Raw genomic sequence first — 23,499 nt, 5'->3', positions numbered from 1 at the left:
GTAAGAATAGTTGTAGAGAGCTAGAGAATTCTGTTCATCTCAGCTTTTGACTGTACCAAAACTCAACTTGCACAGTGACGTCTGGATAATTGCTCATAGTGGACTACTTGCGTGAGTTAAATTATCATTCTTCCATGGCTCAAGGTGCTTCAGAAGGCGTTCTTTTCTTCTTCTTTTTTTGCAATAGGTGGTTCACAAGTTTATCAATATTGAAGCAAAAATAGATAAAATTACTAGGAGAAAAAAATATATATATATATAACCCGCCACCATTCTGAAGATCAAAATCCAAATTAATTTCTATTGATGTTGGGTAACCAATTGTTGTGCGGGAAAGGAAAAAGATGCCCTTAAAGGCACAAGCTCCTACGCACAATACAGTTGGATCTGCACTGAGCGTCGTTGCGCTTCAAGATTTCCGCGATCTTTCATAAGTTACATGTGTCCACGGAGCTAAAATTAGAAGAGAACTGGTGATCGATCTCCTTAGAACTGAGCTGTGTTCGTCAGATGTCGCCAGGATGCATGCATGGTGCGTGTGCCTAGTGCCTACCATTTATCTACGCGTGGCCTAGCTCCTCAATGATCGATGGCCTAAAACCACACGTTAAACACGGAGTGGTAGGGATCAGAGTGTCAATTTTCGTACAGGCAGAAAGGTATCCTACGCCTGAAGAGGCCCAGACCACCGATGCCGAGACGCGTGGTGTCCCCTGGCCTCACCTCGTCCCAGACTCAACCCCAAACCCGCCATGGACGAGACGAGACGACACGACACGACACGAATAATCGACCGGAAGAAAGAAACACCAAACCGGAAGTTCCTCGAGGACACACTAGCTAGTTAGGATTGCCCCCACAAGTCAGGATCCAAATCCAAGAAGCCATGATTAGTAGTGAGATTCAGTGCATGGACTAGAAGGGGAAAAGGAAAAGATATCTGAATGCACTGAAAGGCATGCCGCCCCAATTTGAGATGGGCGCCTTATTCCTCTCGTGATGTTCTGCGCTCTTGCTTGACGACTTGTCATCCCACACTCCTCTGGTCCACCGAATCGGTATTCCTTAATTTGCGTAACTAATTATCTGAAGCGAAGATTCAGCAACATATATGAACATGTGAAGAGCTGTGTGGATTGTTAATTCAACTGATCGATCTGTTAATTGTAGTATAGTACATGCATCTGCAAAATCAGAAGTAAAAGGCGGGAGCCAAAACCAAAACCATAAGCGCCTACTAGCTACTGCCTCTCCTCTCTCCCTCTCTACACCTCCGGCTCGATCGATGGACATGGACTCCTCACGGTCGCGGTGCACGCACGAAAGCCGAGCTCGACTCGATCAGGCGGGCCTGATCACGAGCTGACCTTAGCGCGGGTGCACGGGGAGAGGGAGTGGTGGTGGTGCCCGCCGCCGGCGTGCACGCGGTGCGACGAGGAGGAGGCCGACCCGCCCGCGGCAGCCTGCGTCTCCCGCTCGATGAGCGCGCGCAGCCGGAGGAACTCGTCGACGGAGCACGGCAGCCGCAGCGGCCCCGCCGAGTAGTCGTAGCCGTAGGCGTCGCGCGCCGCCTCCAGCAGCCGCCGGAACAGCGGGTGGTACAGGTACGCGATGGGGATGACGAACCGCCGGGACCCGCTGTCGTCGCCGCCCTCCGCCCCGACCCGCACAGCCAGCCACCCCTTCTTCACCTTCCCCTTTTTCTCCTCCCCCTGCATGGCGGCTGGTGCAAGCACTGCAACGATTCGCCGCCGTCGCTGCGCCTAGCTTCTTGGCTTCTTGCACGGCGCAACCGGTGCAAGTACAAGTTAGTGCTCGCGCTGGAGGCCAACTAGTTTTTAATCCCTCCGCGTGGTGTGGTGCGATGCGAGGTTTCGTGGCACTCGCGGCGGTTTTTATAGGACTCCGCCGGCTCGCTCCTGGGGGAGCTGGCTATGGAGCCAGTGGAAGTGGCGAGTGTACGTACGTCCTTTGTCACGGAAGTCGGCCTCCTTGCTCCTAAGCTCAGCTCCGCGTGAGACAGATCGCATTGTGCTTCTGGACCCGCCGGAAACTGACAGCCGGGGTCATCGGCCTCGTGTCAGCGTCAGGCGCGCACCGCGCGATCGCGTCGGATTTGTCGTGCGCGCGCACCAGTTGTGGTGGTGACGGTGAGGAGCGGGCATTTGGATAGACGGGTGGCTGTGGAGGAAGGAGGAAGGAGGAGAACGGGAGCACCACCGCCCGTGCACGGCCGGGTCCTCTGGTCGCCTCCCTCCGTGGCCCGAGGGCGGAGTGGCTTGCGGTGGAATCGATCCCGGCAAGTGACTTGCCGCTTCAGTTGACTGCTGCGCTGTGTGCTGCTGCTGCCCCACGATGGCTGGAGTGGAGATTTGAGTGAGCGGGGATCGGCGGACGAGATTGTGGATCGGCCGCTAGCGAGCTCGATCGGATCAGCGCTACAATGTACCTGCTTCTACTTTTTGGTTACGTAGGCTCCTGTGTTCATTCAACTAGTAACGAGACCTACGTTATTAGCGTGGTTAATTTTATTGTTATAATTTGTAATGATAACTTTTGATTAGCCGTATTTTACGTAGACTTTTTATTTATGTATTTAATTTTTATACTAATTTGATTTTTTAGACTATATTTCTCGTGGATCTTTTTTTCTATTTTAACCTCAGCTTTAATTATTATTTATTTTATTTAGACTCTTTATTTATATTTTTTTTCCAAATCATATAGATTAATTTTTCATAATTTTTAATTTCAAAATTAACTATTTATTAAATGTATTTGATATGGACTCTTTTATTTAATTTAGATAGTTAGATGTTTATAACATTAAGTGATCTAGATTTTTTTTATTAGTATTATATTAGTAATTTTGAGACCTTAAAAGCGAACATGTTAGTTTCTTTTAACACTTAAGTAATAATATAATAGATGAGATGGAGCACAGAATATCTCTCCTATATTCTTCTACTTCTGACAAAATACGTAACTAGCTAGGATTTCATTTAAGAAAAAAAAAAGATGCCTAATGGATCTCTCTCACGGACATCATGATCAGACCGTCATTTTGGATTGGAGTTTTACTGATTCATATTTATATCGAGATGATCTAGGCACTAGCTCTATGCGAGCTTATTACCGATGTCCTGATCTCGATTGCAAGATGTTGTTTTAGAGTTTTCTATCTCTTCCTTTCTAGTGGGATGTAGATTTGAATTATTCATCTATAAAATAGGACATACTGCATCCTTTATACAAACGTTCATTATCATAGAATTAATAAAAGCAAATATATTATTACAAACGATTTTTTAAATTCTTCGTTAACAAAATACCTTACAGTTGTTAAAATATACGTTTCTGTAATAAGATCATCGTCTGAATGTGCTGAACTCATATACGATTTTTATAAATCCATCTATCACTATCATACATACACAGATGTCATTTAGAAAAACTCATATGTGATGATGGACATAGATGATTTTTTTTATAAAATTTGTCTGTGTCTGTATGATGGATATAGATGGAGTTTTTAAAATCTATATGTATTTAAAAGCACATATACTATTTTAAATTTGGTCGCTCGTCTCTTTTAGCTCTTCTGGCTTCCCATACACACAATTTGCTCATTTTCCCTTACTCTTTGGCTTCCCGTACACACAATCCGCTAGTCTCCCCTCCATATAAAGCGACGATGAGTGTTAATCTTTCTCGCTCTACTCGTTGTCATCCAAGAGCTCATTTCATGATGGTTAGCTAGGATTTTTTTTTTCGTGTCGAAGGAGCCAGATCTGAGCGTTGAATCCCCTTCCTTGTACTGAGGTGAGTAAAGTATGTTTTCAACGTGATTTTGTTAGGATTCTTTAGTGTTTGTTTCGATCTGTGTAATCGAGGGTAATGTAGTGTTTCTATCGCAGATCTACAATGTCTCTCTTCACTGCTGTTAGGTGTTGGTAGGATGGGGTTGTTCCTATGCCTGCTTCCACGATGTGAATGCTTGATGTCGATTTCGATCGTGTGAACTTCGTGTTCTTAGCTGTTTTGAAGAACCTCTCAGTGGACCATGTTTTTGCTGCGAATCACGTTTTACATTTTGTTTTTGTAGATGAAAATTTTTCTATTGTTGTTCGTTATAATGTAGACATTTTTGTGAACTGGAAACTGGTTTAAACACGCATTTCTTACTTAACCATGATCGTCAATTTGATAGCCATTCAGTTTGGTTCTGGCACATGACTGAGTTAGTCAGGATAGAGTTTGATCTAGATGATAGCGAGATGATCATTGAAGATTATGCTTGTGTTGACATTATGCTAAAACATAGGAGGCTGAGATGATATCAACTATTTAATCCTTCTAGAAGCCGGCATCGACCAATGATGTCAATCATCTCGTCCTTCTGTAAGACGACATTTCCAATAATATCAAGCACATCATCCTTCTGAAAGACGATATCAATGATGTCAAGCATCTCGTCATTTTGGAATCAAAATGTGTATAGCTAGGGATTATATATAGTAATTAGATTTATGTGTTCTGAATAATGTATGATGTGCATATGTATAATGTTTTTAACCTATGTGATATGTAAATATATATGTTCAAATTCTGAATAATGTACGATGGATATTCTGAATAATATATCAATATGTGATATTGTAGAATTTAAAAATAACATATAGCTGTCTGTGATAGAATTTAAAATCCACGTGTAATAAACTATTATGCTGTAGTGTTTATATAACAACAAACTTATATAATAATTATATTTTAGCATCTCTTCGTGCTGTAAACCACTATGATGAGGATGAGCTTGGTCATCCATAGATTTGCTCGCAAGACCCTGCTGTAACAAGCTCGCATATATGCTCACAAAGCATAGGTGAATGTTACAAATTATTTATGATATTTGCGAAAATGACATACTTTATTTTGAAGAAAAAAAACCTTGCGCACTAAGCATATAAGTAGGCTGAGGCTGATCCCCTCTACTTCCTCAGGATATGGATGAACCACCAAGAACACATGCCGATCTCAAATCCAATATACACGATTCCATAACATTTCTCTCTTTATCTTTTCCATTCACTCCACTTTTCTTATAGCCGGCTAAACCCCCCGAGAAAAGGCAGAAACCCCTTAAAAAAACCGGCCGTTCTACACCCGAACAGCCAAAACCAGGCCGCGCAGACGCCCCCGGCCGAGTGGGCGCGTTGCGTGATTCCACGCTCCACCGCGGCGCGACGCAAGCCTGCACCCACACCGGTACCGGCCGGGCCACCCAACCGAGAGACCGCGCACGGCCGGGGTCCAGTACGTCCATCCGTGTTAGCTGTAGTACTAGGAGATAAGGCGAACGCGATGTCACGCACGGCACGATGGACGCGTGCGTGGCCGTCGCGGTCGCGCACCAGATCCCGGAGGCCCCGGCCGGTCGAGGCCTTGACAGCGAGCGAGCGTGCGCGCTTCGCTCCCCGGGCTTCGCTTTTCACGTTTCTCTCTGCCGCTGCCGCTCTCGGGCTCGGCGGCTGGTAGAAAGTAGAAACGCTCCGCTCCATGGTGCGCGCCTCGGTCGTCGGCCGCCCTCCGGACTGGTGGGTTCGGTTGTTTTCTGCAAGCAGCCGGGACGCGCGACATTGGCTGAGTGTTGGTACGCGCCCGCGTCGGGAAAAGCAAACCTCGCGCCCGCGCCCGCGATTATCTACTGTTGGATTACCGTACGGCAGCTGCTGATCGACGGCTTACCACGGCATGTGATGGCAGGTTGAAGCTTAGCATCGTGCAACGTGACGAGGAGAATGTTCACATCACTACTGTGTAGGCCCACCTTTTCCACCTGCGCGTTCTTAGGGGCTTTTTGGATTCAGCCCTAGCGCGCCCCACTAAACCATCGGCGCGCCAAATCTTGAGCGAAGGATTTGACCGTCACGGATTTGGAAAATTCACACTGACGCGGATATAGTTGTAGCTGGGAGCCATGGGCGCCGAACCAAGTATTGGCCCTCACGAGCATTGGTGTGCTAATTTTGGTTGGGCGTGCGTAGGCTATAAACCAAACGAGTCCTTAGTTTTCTTTTTTTTCCCCTTGTGACGAGTGATAACGTAGGATCAAAAATGATGATGAGAGGGGTGAATAGTTATTTTAATAAATTTCTTTCGAAATAGATGATATTTTTCTATTTTTCACCTAACACATCTCAAAACGTTCGAGCGGAAGCAAAAGAATCATCATGATTTCACAGATATAATATGAACCATAGATTCCATTCAACATCATTTCATGTGTCTTTGTGCATAATAACTCGTAACTTTTAAAGATGATAGTCTAGTGGCAAGGAAATTCAAGAACCGCTCAAATACATGAGTATGTGAGTGTTTAAGCCAATAACATCAAGAAGAATAATTCTGTGAAAGTGAAAAACTACAGCTCAAAGAAAATATCACCAAACAAGGAACATCTTCAAGTTGATGATCCAGAGGCAAAAGTACTTAAGACCAATGAGTGTACACTCATATGTGAATTCTTATATCTCTAGCAACAAGAAGAATAATCTCACAGGATACTGAAAATTCAGCTCAAAATCAAAACGAAAATCACAAAGAAATATCAAAAACTTGCAAACTTGCAAAGGAAGTAATAGAGGGAAACTAGAAGAAGGTGAGCACAATAACATAAAGAAAAATAAACTTCATTACAGCAAAGATCAACCCTATTTTAGACGGATTACAAAGATATTTTCTCACAAAACTCTCACCTAGTACATAGCCTAAGCACTCATCTTTTTCTCTAATAAAACCCTAACACAAGGCTCTCATATGGGTGGCACAAGGGGCTCAAATGGCTGGTTTGAACTCTCTTATAGTCCTACCCCTCTATTTATAGATATAGGAAATTTGACTCCTAAGTTTCCAAGCTTTTTCCTAAATACTCCTCTATTGTAGTACACTCATACCTACCATAGAGAGCATTTTGGTCCATTTTCTTCTCCATTCATCGGACGGTTGCAGCAGCTTCACGACTTAGCTTCGCCTCAATGCAAACTTCGCGATGGTGCTACGTACTCCTCCATTCCTCCCATGTTTTTGAGGCCAAACCACGAAACCAACTGCACGATTCTCAAAGCGTGACTCGTCGTCTTGCTTAAACTCTTAAGCAAGCGCTTCGATGTTGACGCATGTACTCCATCATGCGATCCTGATCGCCGGTAAGTCTCTCCCGCTCCTGATCCCTCAGACCGTCTTGTCACTTGCACCGACATCCCCGTCGCTTGACTTTGTTAACACGCTGTCTCCATCCGCCTTCAATGTTTTGTTTGAGCTCCACATGTTTAGCTAAGATCACTCTTGACTCTGTCCGGCCCCTTTGATCATCTAGCACCAAGCACTCCGCTTGGCTCTGATCATCCCGTCGTCGACCGTCAAGTTGCATCCATCACCTGCACAGCATAAGACAAGCAAACACATATCTCCAACTCCAATTTTAATTAGTTCATAATCAATATGCTCAAATAAAATCCTAAATCAATTCAAATCACATCAAAACTCATACAAAATCGAAGATCATCAAACCAAATAAATAACAATATCAATCACTCATCACAAGTAAACTAAGACACATTTCACCTTATTTCTCGAATGCGTCCTACATGCATGTTCTATGAATATGCAATTTATTTGTTAGTTTTTTGTCCCGCTGTTATATCGACTACCACTGAAATAGAATTTCAGTCTTGCCGAGACACACCTGCAGCAAATTCGAGATTTAATTCTTGATGGGCAGAGTAGATTACCTACATTAACCACCCAAGTCTCGCTGTCCTGTAGTTGTTGTTATGGTGATATTCTAGTTACTTTAGACCATTATTTTATGCACATATTATATTAATAAGATATCTTCTTTAAAAACGAACCACATCGATCAGATAACTTTGAGTTAGTTGCGAACTGAATGATGGTACGGCTGCTTTAGTACTTGCTTGGTTCGCTCCATCACCGCATAATTGATAAAGTAAGCCTGCCATGTAGTAAGTGGGAAAGACCCGCAATCAACTTCGTGTGTTCCTAACCGCGTGAACTTTCCCTAAAAAAAAACGCGTGAGCTTTTCGCGCAGCCAATCAGGACATGAGGTCCAGATCCAATCCTTTTCCTACAAGAAACCGCACGATTAACTTCCAGTAGAAAGGAAAAAAAATCATGAGCAGAAACTTCGCGTGATTAACTTCGCAGCCCTCAAATGATCACCGACGAAGCGCGCGATCAAGTGCCGTACGAGCAAAAGCTCAGTGATTAACTCCATGCAAAGCTGAAGTTAAACTCTCCGGTGGAAAGCGGCGGGGATTCAAGTCGATACATCAGCCAGTCAAGAAAATCTCAAGCTAGCGCGCGAAGCATCTACTTCTCCACGCAAGCCTAGCAGTTCAGCGTGTACCTTGCAAGCGAAAGAAAGCTACCGGCAGGCCGGCATCTCCTTCCCTACGGTGCACGGCTCCCGTCCCATCCATCTCGAATGGATGAACACCACGCTTGCAAACGACCGCGCCTGTCCATCCATGAACACTACCTGCCACAGATGAGTCTCGCCGTGTCATCGTCTTTCGAACACGGCCAAGAACGCGAAGCTGTTCGTACCCGGCCTGTGATCTATCTATCGTATTATTATTTGAGTGAAAAGAGCCATCACATTTGTTTTTAAAATCACGAAAGTACCACATTAATTAAAAAAATTATCTAGTCTTATAAACATCTAACAATCTAGATTAAGGTAAAAAGTGTATATCAAATATGATTAATAAATAGCTAAATTTGAATTAAAAATTATGAAAATTTAGCTGTTCGATTTTCATATGATTTGGGAAGCAAAATATCTAAATAAAGAAATAAATTGTCCAAATAAAATAAAATAATAATAATTGAAATTGTGGTTAGAATAGAAAAGAAGGATCCATATCAAATAAAAATTTGCTATTTATCTATTGATAGATTTCTTGCTTTTAAATATGTCTAATTTGTGGTTCTTTGATGTGCTTTGTAATTTGTGTAAGCTTGATTGAAGTCTGATGGAAAATTTGCGTTATTGGATTTTGGATTGCACCCGTAACTCGTTAGAAAGTATGGAGACATGTTAATGGGGACAACAAACTAACGCCCCTCTCTCTCTTCCCCTCTCGGTAACTAGTGCATCTCTGTCCCACTTAGCAGCTCTCTCGCTCCCTCGAGTGTTTCCGCATCTCCACCTCTTCAATGATGCACTTCTCAATCCCTTTCCCCCTCGTCATGCGCCATGCCCCTGTTGTAAATTGGCAATTTGAAGGTTTGATTTGATAAATTTGTGTCTTTTATCCCCGATCTATTCAATGTGATGGATGATTTGTTCATTTTCCCATTATTCCCGGTGGGTTAGGGTTTGATTGCAGGTCATTTTTGTGTTTTTAGGGTTGGGTCATGTTGGAGAAGGGATCCCGGTGGAGATATTGAGTAGCTTAGATCCTATTCGAGTGAGTAGCGTTTCCATATTCACGAAGGTTTATGCCAAATCCCCCTTATTTGTCTTTTTGTTACTGTTCCTATTTTTCGTATAGGTATTTTGGTAGTACAGTGAGCTATTTTTGCAGATCAGTTGCATTGGAGGGTGCATTTCCCGATGAGTAGCGATATGTTCTTTCCGTATTGTTTAGGTTCTTCATCACATATATATGTTTTTGATTGCCCGTGGAGGGGGGGGGGGAGGATGTGGATGGGGGTGCTGGTTAGGGTGTTGTAATCCACTTTATAAATCTGTTTGTTGCTACTTTTTTATTGTTTCGCTGAGTCTAAACTTGTTTGGTACTTCTTCCTGAGTTAGCAGGAAGAACGCACATTTTGGAGCGCTTAGTGCAAGCTGAATAAATTCTTTCTTTCAGCTAAATGAGAGTGGAGTGATATTTTTAAGGTAGTCTTTGATGTTGCATATTATCTAAAAATATTTTTACTGATTCACCCGCGAGGCATGTTTCTGAGTTGAGGAACATCAGTTTGTGTGTGTTCAGCTTCTTACATTAGGCCATTGATCTTTTTATTCTTAGGATGTTTAACATAGAGATTAGAGGTTACTAATTGGAGATATTTTTCATTCAAAATCATTGATTGATTTTGTGCATTCTATTGACCGCTTGATCAGAATTTGTGGCAATTCCCCTTAAATGATTTCGATGTCCATTCTAGCACTTTTCTTCTTTTCAACCCAAGGCTTGTAAAAGAAGAGTCGAGATTGATGCATGTCTCTGCTTTCCGTCGAGTTTGTGTCTAGCTATTGTCTTGTTTGGCTAGTATTTTTTATCCTTTCTCCTCTAATAAATAATATATGGTCTCAATTATTTGAAACATCTATAAATACTCTACGTTAACATGTATGCATTCTGTAATTTTTGACATTGACGAGCTTGAATTGTATATGGCATGTATGTGCTACTGTCATGTTTTATTCTGCTATACTTAGCTCTCACATGTTTTATTCTGTTTTATACTTTAGTTATGCTAAATGTTTATTAGGAATTCCCTCTTAAAAAACTAAATAAAGGGTATTCTCTGAATTTGTTAAATGTGAATCACCGTATCCAGTTTAGCTTCAAGCACACTTGATTTGTATGTAACTTATATTCAATAATAAGGTATGTTGTTGAATTGAATGCATAAGCATGCTTAAGCATTATCTGAATATGCTCAAGTACATTTATTTTGCTAACTACTAGACAAAATTCACATGTCAGTATTATGAATAGTAGTGCATGTTTGTCTATATTTTTATTAGGTCATATTCGTATTATAGCACATTTATATTTTTGTTAGATTACATTTTTATCTCTACCTCTATCTATGTCTCTATATCTAACTCTCTGTTTATGTGTAGCTTTCTATTTATTTTTCTTCATATTTCTCTCGTTTTCTCTATGTATCTCTCTTCTTCTGTCCCTCTCTCTACCTATGTCTTTAACTCTTTATTTATATGTAGCTCTTTACATATACCTCTGTCTCTCTCTCTTTCTATATGTATCTCTCTCCCTCTCTATGTGTATCTCTCTCCCTCTATATCTTTCTCTCTTTCTTCATGCATATCTCTGTATTACTCTATCTCTATCTTCCTCTACATTTCTCTCTCTATTTATCTATTTCTCTCTTATTCTCTCTCTATATATAGCTCTCTATTTACCTCTCTCTTTTTCTCTGTATCTCTCTTCTTCTATCCCTCTCTCTTTCTATCTACCTGTCTTTACCTATGTCTCTAACTCTCTATTTATGTGTAGTTCTTTATATATACCTCTCCATCTCTCTCTCTTTCTCTGTGCATCTCTCTCCCTCTCTCTTGTATATCTCTCTCTATATCTTTCTCTCTTTCTTTGTGTAAGACCCCACTTACCGGGATCTCCTGTGCCGCCTGTATCAGTCCCTGGATCAAGTAGCTGATACGCACAGTATAACAGTCGTAGTATCACAATCAAACTTCGTACATAGATATAATGGATACAGAGTACAAAAGATTACAAACCACTGCAATTTTACAAATCTGGCCCAGCGGCCAGCAAAAGTACACAGCAGAAGCAAAAGCACAAGCCACAAGCAGCAAGGGTGCGGACGCGACTTGCGAAACTACTCTTCATCCCCGGCTTCACCTCCAACGAAGTCAGGATTTGTTTCTTCATCTGAATGACAGCAAGAATGAGTACACAAGGTACTCAGCAAGCCCTACACTACTTTCAAGATGTTGATAGATGCATATGGGGTAATTCAAGGATAAGGCTTCACGGCTTTAGTTTTAGCGTAAAGCAGTTTTATGCAGGTATACATTTTGCTTCATCTACCATTAATCTTAAAACGGTTGAAATGGTTCAAAATAGTAGAAAGCTGTATCTGGGGCTTTTGGTCCTGGGAGGGGCTACACCTCACTCCGCAGTCCCTTTTCACACTTGGTACACTTCTAGCATCACGCAGCTTCTGGCGGGTTAAGCCATGAGCTTCATCATACGGACATCTAGTCTACACACTCACTCATCAAGACACACGTACCCTGAGTCTAGTCAAGCGTGACCATACCTTTGCATGTCCATGACCGCGGATACGGCTATTTGAATAGGTTTACACTCTGCAGAGGTTGTACAGTTTTACCCATGCGATATGCTCAGCCTCCATCCGTTGCAAGGGGAGGAGCGAATCATATCGAGAGCTTTCCAACACCTTCCCTGCCGGGCTTTTCCACGACGCACGTCAAGGACCAGAGCTGTATGTTCCGAAGGCCAGCATCCCTTTTTAAGCCTAAGCCGGTACCTGAAACCTCCAAACAGCCGACATGATAGTCACTTGACTGCTCGTTGCTCTCAGTCTCCTGGTATTATGCCCAACCCAGTCTGGTGAAGGGAGAAGTCAAGTCCTGCCAATACAGGATGCATGGTTGCACGGGGTGGCTAAGCATGACGGTGCAAGACTCGGTCCTTAAACGGCCGAGCAAGCATCTCCATTGGCACTGAATATCCCCATGATAACTCAAGCCCCCAAGAGCATCCTCCCCGGAGGACTACTCTACCTGCCCCCGCCAAAACAGTTTTCACCCATTTTTACACACCACCCACCATATCCTACACCACTTCAAGGGTTTCACAATCAACACGGAATTCACAACCATCAAGGATCATGGCATATGATTTAATAATTGGGAATGGTAAATCGTCATCTCTGAGGAGATTCAGTTTTAAAAAGCGACGTCTCCGAGAAGACGTATTCAATCTTAAGCATGCTAGTTATCAAGACGTCATCTATTGTTATTATAATTAACAACAGGTAATCCTAGGGTGATATGTGTTCTGGACGATATTTCAGGCATGGCAATTGTTGGATAGGATTAACTACTATCAGCAGTTTTTTTTAAAATAAAACGCGATATATAGCACATGCGATATAAGTCACATTTTAGTTGGTCATATAGATTAATTGAAAACCATAGGTTCAGTATGGTCAAGGAAATAGGACTTGCCTTCTCCGGAGTTTTCCTCGAAGTCTTGGTTAAAATCCGGATCTCCTTCGCTCTTGACACTTCCTGCGCAGAACTCGCAGAATTCTGGGTGTTCTGCAATTACGACTACGATCAATAACGTGCTAGACTAACGATGAATCGAACAACACCAACGAAAAACCAAATAATCTCTAATAGGCATTAAAACATGATAGACGTGTGGAGCTCGATTTTAGATGAATTTCGGCGAAAGAATCGCCGAAATCGGAGTTGAAATGGATGAGCTATGGCGTTCCGAATATTTGTCGGAAGGGAAATCCTAAAAATCAGATAATGCTACTATTCCGTGGACTCGGTTCGCAATTCTGTGGACCGAAGAAGCTGTGAAGGGAGGGTTCACCGTGGACCCTAGGCCATAGACTTGGTCTGTGGGCCGGTGGTGAGCCGCCCGGCCGGTCCACCGTGGACCAAGGGCTGTGGACCGGCCACCCAACCGGGGAAGGGGCCCACTGCCCAAGGGCAATCCGGCCAAGGGATAAAGACGAGGTGGCCGGTCCTCCCTTCTTTTCCCGTGCGTTGGTTCCCAGAGAGAGAGAGAGAGAGAGCCGGGGAGAACGAGGGAGAGGGAGAGCCGGCGAGGGGGAGAAGAAGACCGGCGCCGGAGGGGAGAGAGATGGCCGACGACGGGGATCCACCGGTGGAGCTCGCCGGCGACGAGGCCCGGGTCTAGCGAGCTCGGCGAGACGGCGTGGAGCGGCGGTTGGCCGGCGGAAGAGAGAGAGTCGGTCGGTGGCGACCCTCGGTGGCGGCGGGCAGGGCAGCCACGGCGTCGGGCCAGCGCAAGGAGAAAGGGCGTCCGGAGTTCTCGGCGACGGCGGCCACAGCGGCACGCCATTGGGCGGCGGGCCTGCGGCTGGGCGGCACGTCCCGAGGCTCGGCGGCAGGGCGGCGCCCGGAAGCTCCGCGACGGGGCGGCCCCGGGAGCCCCGCGACGGGCAGCACGCCGAGAGCTCGGCGACGGACATCACGCCGGGAGGCAGAGGGTGATGGAAGAGGGGCTCACTGGTGAAGGACGGCGACGGCGTGTCGGTGGCTCCGGCTGCTGTTTGGTTGGTGTGGGTTCTGCGTGGCGTGGGGAGGGCTGTGATGCTGGTGTGTGCGGTGTTTGTGCTGGGGTCGTGCAGGGGGGGGGGATGGAGAGCAGAGGGGGCACCGGTGAGGGTGCCGGGCCATTTGTAGGCGGAAGGACCCCGGCAGGCCGGCATGGCGAAACAGGGAGGGGCATGGGTGGCTGGGTTGGACGGTGCCGGCCATGAGAGAACGGGGAGAGAGGGAGTAGGTGGTGGCCGGTGAGTTGATTGAGGTGATCGGGCACAGACGACTGATGCTCGGGATGGGCTGGTCGGTGACCATAGGGGAGAGCGAGAGGTGAGATTTGATAAGAGAGAGATCGGTGTGATATGTGGAACTGATGTATTTTGAATTGTGAACTTTGATGTGTATTAATGCAATTGTATTTGAATTGAGAATTGGAATTGTATGATTCAAGCGAATTGGGTTGGATTGAATTGGAATAACTTCAATTGGAGAATTTGAATTTGCAATATGGCTTTGGATTAAGATCAACTTCGATTTAATTGAGGTTGACTTAATCTGGTCCTCTAGCTTTTGGTAATAGTTGGAATCCCTGAATTTGGATTTGAATTGGAGCTGATCAGAATCTAAGAGTGAGTTTGGATTGAGAGACATTCAATTCAAACCCCACCCAAAGAACCATAAAACCATTGATGCATGCCAAGCAACCTAATGCAGTGCTCATGTTTTAACTAGCATTGATAAATCTTGGAACATCTACTGAACTTAGCACCTTCAACATGTATGAGTGTGGATGTACGGGTATACATACACATCCCTGCACCTGTTCCCACATACTTAGTTGTCCTTAAAAATTTTTTAATTTGGAGCTAATTCTGCAATTATACCTTAAGCTAAACACATGGTGTTACACTTTGTGTGTATCTCTCTCTATTACTCTATTTCTCTTTCTGCTTCTCTATCTCTCTCTCTTCCTCTACATTTCTCTCCCTATTTATCTATTTCTCTCTTATTTTCTCTCTCTCTCTCTCTTTTCACTCTCTCTCATCCACTCTTTCTTTCTACCCCTTCTCTATTTATTTCTCTATCTGTATCTACGTATCTCTCTCTATCTCTATATCTTCTAGGCTATTTTTTCTATCGTTGTCTCTAGATATTTCTATCCCTCTCTTTCTATATTAATCTCTCTACTCCTATCATTGTCTCTAATTTATCTCTCTTTCTCTTTACTTATATTTCTCTATATTTTTCTTTCTCTTTTATAGCTATATCTATTCGTTTGTCTCATAAAATTTATAAACTATGAATATAGTTACTGTGTTTCAGTCATGCATGCGATGGCCTTATATGTGCTGATTTTTTACAGGTTGAAGATTGATTATCCATATGAAAGAAAACAATATGTAAGTTTATTGAATTATGGTTATTACTATGCTATCATCTATTTATTCTCATGATTTTGTTTATATAGTGTTGATTACAATGTTTTTTAATCAACTATATGGAACTGCGGAATGTCAGTGCTACGTTAGTGAATAAGTTATCTCAAGATGACATTAAGAACATTCAAGTTTAAATTGTCAATGGCTTGTTGTTCAGTGACAACATGCAAACATAAGTGTAACTAAGAATTAATATTTTTTAATTCACATGTTGATATGTTGCGTTTTGTTCCACCACAGTGCTTGCAAGAATCGTACTTTGTTTCTTTTTTTATCTGATCTGCTTCATAGTTGGTACCAATCTATTTTGTTTGATGTTGTTGGTCTTCCTTTTGTGATTACCATATTTGGATCTACCAATTATATCGTTAAATATGAGTCTGCATATATGTTCCTCATTTGTTGGTATATTTGATTTTTCTTTAATGTGATTATTTGATCTTGCTCACCATGTAATCATAATTTTGTGATTAACATGTTCGGATATTCTGTTTGTTGGGACTATATATTCGCTATACTTTAGGCTCTAATGGTGGAATCGTTTGTACGGTTGCTGTGAGAAATTGAAGGCAAAGTGGGTGGACTCATAGCTATGTCTGTTAACTTCTTTTTAGCATGTCTGCTACACTTGTGATGATGGAGTTTTTAATCTCATTATTATTGGATTTTGTTTTTTTTAACCTGTTACGCTAATAGTCAGCATGTTTAAGAAATTCGTTTAATATCTCAGATTTTTCTTTTGTCACATGTCAACTTTCTATTGGTTGAAAATTTAACAAATTTTAGACTACAAAATCTATCAACAGACAACTAGACAAACCCTATCAAATATAGTATTAAAAAAATCAAATTATCATAAAAATCAAATGACTAAATACAGAGTCTATATGAATTACAATTAATTAAAAGTTATAGTAATAAAATATTGCAACGAGTATTAGCGTAAGCTATCTTACTGTTTAGCATCGTTAACTGTTGCGTCCGAATCATCAGGACGAACGCCTGTTCAGCATCGTTAGCTGTTGCGTCCGAATCATCAGGACGAACGCCTGTTCGAACAGCAGCGTGTCTGGAAAATAATTGCACGGTCGCACAGCGTAGAGGTGTGGATGATGGGGGCAAAACCGTAGGCGCAAGCGCTGCGCGGGGCACCAAAATCTGCGAGGCTATCCCGCTTTTGCGCTGAAGGCGACGGAGCCACACGCGAGGACGAGCAAGACGATGACTCGGCACGATCGGTCGAAAGCCACCATCCTCGCAGCAGCTGTGCGGGACGAGCAAATATTCCTTCCAAATGGCAAAAGCAGCTACTCCTCCTGGCGAGGCTATTGACCGGTACTGTTCATTGGTCCCAGCTGCGTACTAGTTGATGAGATGCCAACAAAGAAAGCCAGAGAGATCCAGGACGTACCGGCGTCTGGCCTTCGCTTGCGCTTTTTTGAGCCTTTGGCTAGCCTTGAGGCTCCCATGAGCCGGGCGGCCGTGCCCCAAATCCCCAGCCAAATCTCTGGAAAAAAGTCATGGACCATGGTCGCGTCTAGAAAAGGCCTCGAAATATATAGGATAGGCTTGAAGCGAACTGTAGATCCACTCACGCCCATCCTACACATATGACGACCGACAGCGCGGCAGTGGCAGTGAGGTAGGTCGGGCAGTGATCTGTAGGCGCTTTTGCGACGGTGCTTTGCTGCGTCGTACACAACCGGTGTACGTGCTGCCTTTTTCTTCTTCTTCTTCTTCTTCTTCTCAACGGGCTTGTAGTGGTGGCTTTCGGCCGCGTGCGACGACGCTAACGGCTTGGGTGGGAGTGGCGTCGGACGGCTGCCGACCTACCTTTGCTGTGCTCCGAAGGTTCGATACATAGATATTATTCTGTTTCTGCCGGGTACGTGGATGGACTGTATCGAGCCCTCCTTGCCTTTGTTACGGCCAAAAAACGGACGCAGAGATTCGTACCGATGGACAGCTACGTTGTCCTGAATTTTGATCGTTCTTCGCCCGGGACGGCGCGCTGTACCGCCGTGTACTCGTTCAGATGACGTGCTTCATTTGTACGGCGACGTTAATGTCTCTTCGTGCATGTACACAAAGCTACTGGCATCACAATTAAGACGAAGCTTCCGAAACAGCGCCTTTAATTGCGATCTTTTTTTAGACGTGTTCATCAGCTACTAGAATATTTTATGAGGACAAGGAGTTGTTGTTAGAAAATGACTGCATATTTTACTGTCCTCTAAGCGGAACAACTCTATCCTATGGACCAAATTGATACAAGTAAAAAGATGCGTTTACAATCTCTCGTTATCCTAATTACCCGGAAAATTTAGAAGGAGCGCAACATTAGAATCTTCAACTCAATTAAGAATCTGCTCTTCCTGATTGTGCAAATAATTAAGGACAAACCTGATGTTTGGGTGTTTACGGGAGTGCTATTCTTTTTTCACCCCTGACCCCGCCCGACCGCATCTAACACCTCCCACTGCTTGCTTCTGTGTAACCCTAACTATCGTTGCTAGAAACCGAGCCACCGCTGTTGAAAGTGCGCGGATCCGATGCTGATGGATATACTGGATCTTAACATAGAGGCGTCTGAGGTCGACGCCGCCATCGTATTCTAGGACGCATTACAAGCTCCGACGGGTGAGTCGGAATGGATAGTCGATGAGGAGGGCTCGTTCCCCGGTGCGAAGGATGTTCACAACGCTGCTTCTCTTCTAGACAGTGCGTCTTGTCTCAACACTACTCCCCGTCCCGTTGCGGTGGCCCACTCTGGCACTCCAAGCCATCGTGGCTCGGGTGCCCAGGCGTACAAGGCGCCTCGCCCCTCTGCCAGCTTGGCAGGCGACACAACAGTTAATGTGGTAGTCGAAACATCTGCCGATGCACACCCCATCTACGTCATCTTCAGTAAGGCCATCTTTGGTCTTGTCATCGTGTGTCGTCGTGGAGGTGTTGTGGTGCTTCTGTTTTGCTCCAGTCGACTTTGTGTTGTGACTGTTGAGATATGTTGGCAGCAGTTGTTTATCCACTGGTATGGTGTGATGGTCACTACCCTGTGTATCCCTTTGCCGATGTGTGCGTCTTCAAATGCTAAGGAACAACAAACGGGTGACAATTCCAAATTTTGTCAAAGAGATAGCATAAGTCGTATTTCTCTTGGCATGCTTTTAATGTATTTATGGTAAGATCATGGGACTGAATGTGTTTTTCTTTGTTGTTATAGATGTTTTTATACATAACCTAGGAATATGTATACATGTAAATTTATTGGCCACTTGTAATTTATTATCACAGTAGTTTAAAAAGTAGTTATGAGAGAGTAGGATGATTGTGAGAGGCTATTTGTATAGACAAATACTCAAGTTTGTATGAACTATGTATCTCTTAAATTTGATTTATGCATTTTTCGTATTTATGGACACAATATTCAGTTTTACATGAATTATGTATCTTTTAAATTTTATTAGTATATTTTCCTATTTCAAAATAAACATGTCACTCAAAACAGCCAAGGGTATTATAGACTATTGACATCCAAAAGCAGCAATCTACCCACTCAAAATTCAGATTGTCAAATAGTTAATAGCTTTTACAATTCAAATTATAACAATCTATTTTTTTTATAATCTATAAACTGTTTTTTATAATCTCCCGCTAAAACAAACAAGGTATAAGCATAGAAAATAAACCTGAGTAATACAGGTATCGTACTCTTACAGATTGCTAGCTCTGAGCAGCGCAGTAGCATCCAGCCATCCACAAAGAACAAGTAATAACAACAATCTCCACATGCTTCCACAGGCAACTATTAACAACAATCGCAACCGCAGAATTTACAAGTGAAAACATGTGGCACCTTCAAATCCTCCTGACAATGAACAAGTGAAAATATGTACCACGCACGAGCTGTCCAGTTCAATCAAAACAAATGAAAATATGAACCGCTACAATCTGACAAATGTTTAAATTGCCGGTGCGGCTACTGACGGCAGTACGCAATCAGCACTGCACATAATAATGCTTAACCCAGGTTACAATCTGGACGGCAAGCAGAAAAGGCCAGTCTCAGATCAGTATCTCTGGATCCAACATATAAGTTAGAAACATTAACTACCATGCCTTTCTCAACCTAAGAACTTACAGGATAAACTTCCTCACTGTTATTATCTTTTTTTAATAAACGAAAAAACAGTTCTGCCCTTTTGCATCCTTCGATGCATATGACTAATTATTCATTATTACATAGTCTCAATATGGATAATAGGCAAAAAAATGGAAGGTAAAGGAAAACATAAGATATATAAAAATTATCCGTATATCATATAATTAAGCTGTCACCTATTCTTGGCAAACATTTTCATAGATACCACCTCCAAAGCTTGGCATGCCTTCAAAATGTCATCCCTTTGATCATTCCTTTGAAACAACTTTCAAAAACACAACCAATAAATCCTAAAAATTCTCTACATTAAAGATATGTTAGTATTATGATTAAATACAATATCATTTCAAGAGCCATATTGATCAACATATAGCAGCTACCCCCACTAAAATCTTTTTCTTTGCTCTCGCTCATTTTTCTCTTAGCCAGCTATCAATAATATAGCTCATCTGCTAGGTTTTTTAATACATAAGGCAATAGAAATAATTTGCCATAAGGTTCTGGCAAAGTGACATTTGAAAAAGAAAGGGATTAATAGATTCATTATGGTTGCAAAAATAGTACTTTAGGTTTCCATCCCAGTTTCTTTTGACTATATTATCTTTGGTCAAAAGAACACCTCTTTCTAAATACCATAAGAAAATCTTAATCTTGAGCTTTCACAAACATTTAACGGTAACAATGATGGGTCGAGAAAGCATTTAGTTATACATAGATTGAACTGAGAATAGTCCCTGTGCATTCATATCTCATCTAAAAATATCTTGCTCGTTACGTAATTGTACAGAAGCTATTTGTGACATCATATGCTACCAAACAATTAGTTTATCTATGACAATCAGTCTGCGGAAGGAAATGTTTGAAAGTGAAGATCGTATAACATCCACAACTATGACTTGTTTCCTTCGCACCACAAAACCAATTCCACCAATCAGCTAGTGCCTCAGCAACTAGCTGCCGGACATCGTAACTGGACCATAATTTTGGGCACTGTCTCCATCCCTACAAATAACATGGATCAAGCAAACGCTTCTGTCCAAATGTTGTGGGTCAACACTTCTCTGGTCCACCGAATCAGTATTCCTTTGCGTAACTAATTATCTGATGAAGCGAAGATTCAGGAACATATATGAACATGTGAAGAGCTGTATGGATTGTTAATTCAACTGATCGATCTGTTAATTCTAGTATAGTACATGCATCTGCAAAATCAGAAGCAAAAAGCGGGAGCCAAAACCAAAACCATAAGCACCTACTGGCTACTGCCTCTCCTCACGGTCGCGGTGCACGCACGAAAGCCACGCTCGAATCGATCATGCGGGCCCGATCACGAGCTGGCCTTCGCGCGGGTGCACGGGGAGAGGGAGTGGTGGTGGTGCCCGCCGCCGGCGTGCACGCGGTGCGACGAGGAGGCTAACCCGCCCGCGGCAGCCTGCGTCTCCCGCTCGATGAGCGCGCGCAGCCGGAGGAACTCGTCGACGGAGCACGGCAGCCGCAGCGGCCCCGCCGAGTAGTCGTAGCCGTAGGCGTCGCGCGCCGCCTCCAGCAGCCGCCGGAACAGCGGGTGGTACAGGTACGCGATGGGGATGACGAACCGCCGGGACCCGGCGTCGTCGCCGCCCTCCGCCCCGACCCGCACCGCCAGCCACCCCTTCTTTACCTTCCCCTTCTTCTCCTCCCCCTGCATGGCTGCTGGTGCAAGTAGTGCAACGATTCGCCGCCGTCGCTGCGCCTAGCTTCTTGGCTTCTTGCACGGCGCAACCGGTGCAAGTACAAGTTAGGACTCGCGCTGGAGGCCAACTAGTTTTTAATCCCTCGGTGTGGTGCGATGCAAGGTTTATAGTAACCGGATCCTCTGACGTCGTGAGAAGGGCTACAATGATTTGCCGTCGCAGAGTGGCATATTTTATTTGTTATCGAAATATTGTATCGGTTCTACTGTTCATATACTACTGTAGCATCAGATATTGTCCGTTCATTTATGATCCAATATCTCAAAAAAGCCCAATTATCCTCGAACGTTACTTGGCCTACCGTAAGAGGATCTCGTTTTATTTTGATAGGACTTAGTTGTTGTCGGGCTCGTCAAGGAGCTTGCTTTGTAGAAAAAAAAAATATATGGAGGGATTCTGCCCTCCTTTTGCACCGTATGGAAAGCGACGGATATGATTCACTCAACGATATATATATATATATATATATATATATATATATATATATATTAAATAATAGATATATAAGATAATTTTTTATTTAGATAAGATTCATCCTATTAAGATTCATGTTAGTAATATATGACGATCATTTAAACGGTGAAAGTTGCGGGTGTATGTACGCCCTTTGTTACGGAAGGCGGGCTCTTTGCTCCTCAGCTCAGCTTCCCGTGAGTCAGATCGTATTATGCTTCTAGATCCACCGTGAACCGACAGATGAGCTTATTGGTCTCGTGCCAATGTCAGACGTGCACCGCGCAACGGAAGAAAATTTTAAAAGACACTTCATCAAAAAATCCCTATGAGATCCTGATCTATATCGTCCTTTCTTGATCTGATGACTGTCACGTGCAACTGAGAGGAAGAAGAGAGACACGTGGCATACACAAAGAGGAGGTCTTTCTGTGAGACCGGGTCTCATAGAATTTCCTTCCCCGCGCGATCACGTCGGATTTGTCGTGCGTGCCCGTTAGTTGTGGTGGTGGCGGTGATGTGAAAATGGTGGAGCGGGGATAGCTAGCTACAGATATTTTAGAAAAATGAAAACTGGCCTCTGCCCATTTAATGTGCACACCCTAGTTCATTAATGCAGAATGAAAAGCATAAAGCTGATCTGCTACACAATCATTGTGAATTAAACCACCACAAAGCCTGTTAGTAACTCGTCACCTATTCATAGCGAAGCTCTCTATAGTTTCTGTCTCCGGTCGTTGGCACGCCATGTGCATAACTCCTCGGTCTCACTCTTTCTACAATAAGATCTAATGCTTAAGCCAATATGTAGCTCTAAATAGTGCATGTGAAAAATAAATACGTGTCTTGTGTTAAAAGTTATATCATTGTGGCATAACCATACATTCCAATATAAAATTGTTTCATCAACAAAAATATTATTCTTTTGTTTTTTTGTCCAATACACCTAAGCCAATTACCCACATACGAGTATTGTTTGTCCATACTTTTATATCTGGGGCTATATTGACCACAAGCTAGACTTATTTAGCGAAACAAGAATAAAAGAATAGGTGTTGTATTTTTCATCTCTGTCATGCTTATGTTTATCCCCTATAATAAGTTTGTGAAAGGTTATATTAAACGGTATTATGTTCATCACCTCCGCTACTATAGCATTTTTGTGTCTTATAATGTTGTACGACGACAGATATTGTTCGCTAAATGGGCTAGCATCTTTCTATTTATCCCTCTAAAATCTAGTTTGAAAGTTGTTCTGTATTTAGAATGTGACTCATTTAGAAATTGATGTTTGACTTTAATTTGTCCTGAATAGAAGTAAGAGTCTTATAGTTTTTCTTTCACTTGTGAGAAAGTCTTGCTTTGAAGGTATTTGTTTTTTTCATAAATTTCATAAACCTACAACTATTTATACCTTTATAACACATACTACAATTTCTTATACTTATTTTATAAAAGTACAACTACTTATGCCATTAGTAACACAAAACTACAATTTTTGGCCTATTATTATCCGTCAGCCACACATTTTTGGCAAAATAGCGGAAATAAGTAATGTGTGGCTGACGGGTGTGACCAAGCCAAAAAAATTATAATTTTATGTTATTAAGAGCATAAGTAGTTGTAGTTTTGTA

The 23,499-nt window shown here is 43.0% G+C and overlaps 2 protein-coding genes across 2 annotated transcripts; both read right to left on the bottom strand.

Annotated features, from left to right (window-relative positions):
- Positions 1 to 1,112: 1,112 nt before the first annotated feature.
- On the bottom strand, positions 1,113 to 1,943 carry LOC133919886 (auxin-induced protein 15A-like). The gene has a single exon (XM_062364434.1). It carries the CDS (start codon positions 1,716 to 1,718, stop codon positions 1,356 to 1,358), a length of 363 nt encoding a protein of 120 aa, XP_062220418.1. The 5' UTR covers positions 1,719 to 1,943; the 3' UTR covers positions 1,113 to 1,355.
- An 18,868-nt stretch (positions 1,944 to 20,811) lies between these two features.
- On the bottom strand, positions 20,812 to 21,538 carry LOC133919885 (auxin-induced protein 15A-like). The gene has a single exon (XM_062364433.1). The coding sequence runs from the start codon at positions 21,364 to 21,366 to the stop codon at positions 21,007 to 21,009; it is 360 nt and encodes a 119-aa protein (XP_062220417.1). The 5' UTR covers positions 21,367 to 21,538; the 3' UTR covers positions 20,812 to 21,006.
- Between the last annotated feature and the right edge of the window lie 1,961 nt (positions 21,539 to 23,499).

The sequence above is a fragment of the Phragmites australis genome, chromosome 5, assembly GCF_958298935.1.
Source record: "Phragmites australis chromosome 5, lpPhrAust1.1, whole genome shotgun sequence".
NCBI classification, from domain to species: Eukaryota; Viridiplantae; Streptophyta; class Magnoliopsida; order Poales; family Poaceae; genus Phragmites; species Phragmites australis.
Note: the sequence above shows the minus strand (reverse complement) of the source record. Positions and strands in the feature narration are given on the sequence as shown.

Coding starts and splice junctions, on each gene's coding strand:
- LOC133919885 (XM_062364433.1), bottom strand. CDS start 21,366: ATGCAGGGGGAGGAGAAGAAGGGGAAGGTAAAGAAGGGGTGGCTGGCG.
- LOC133919886 (XM_062364434.1), bottom strand. CDS start 1,718: ATGCAGGGGGAGGAGAAAAAGGGGAAGGTGAAGAAGGGGTGGCTGGCT.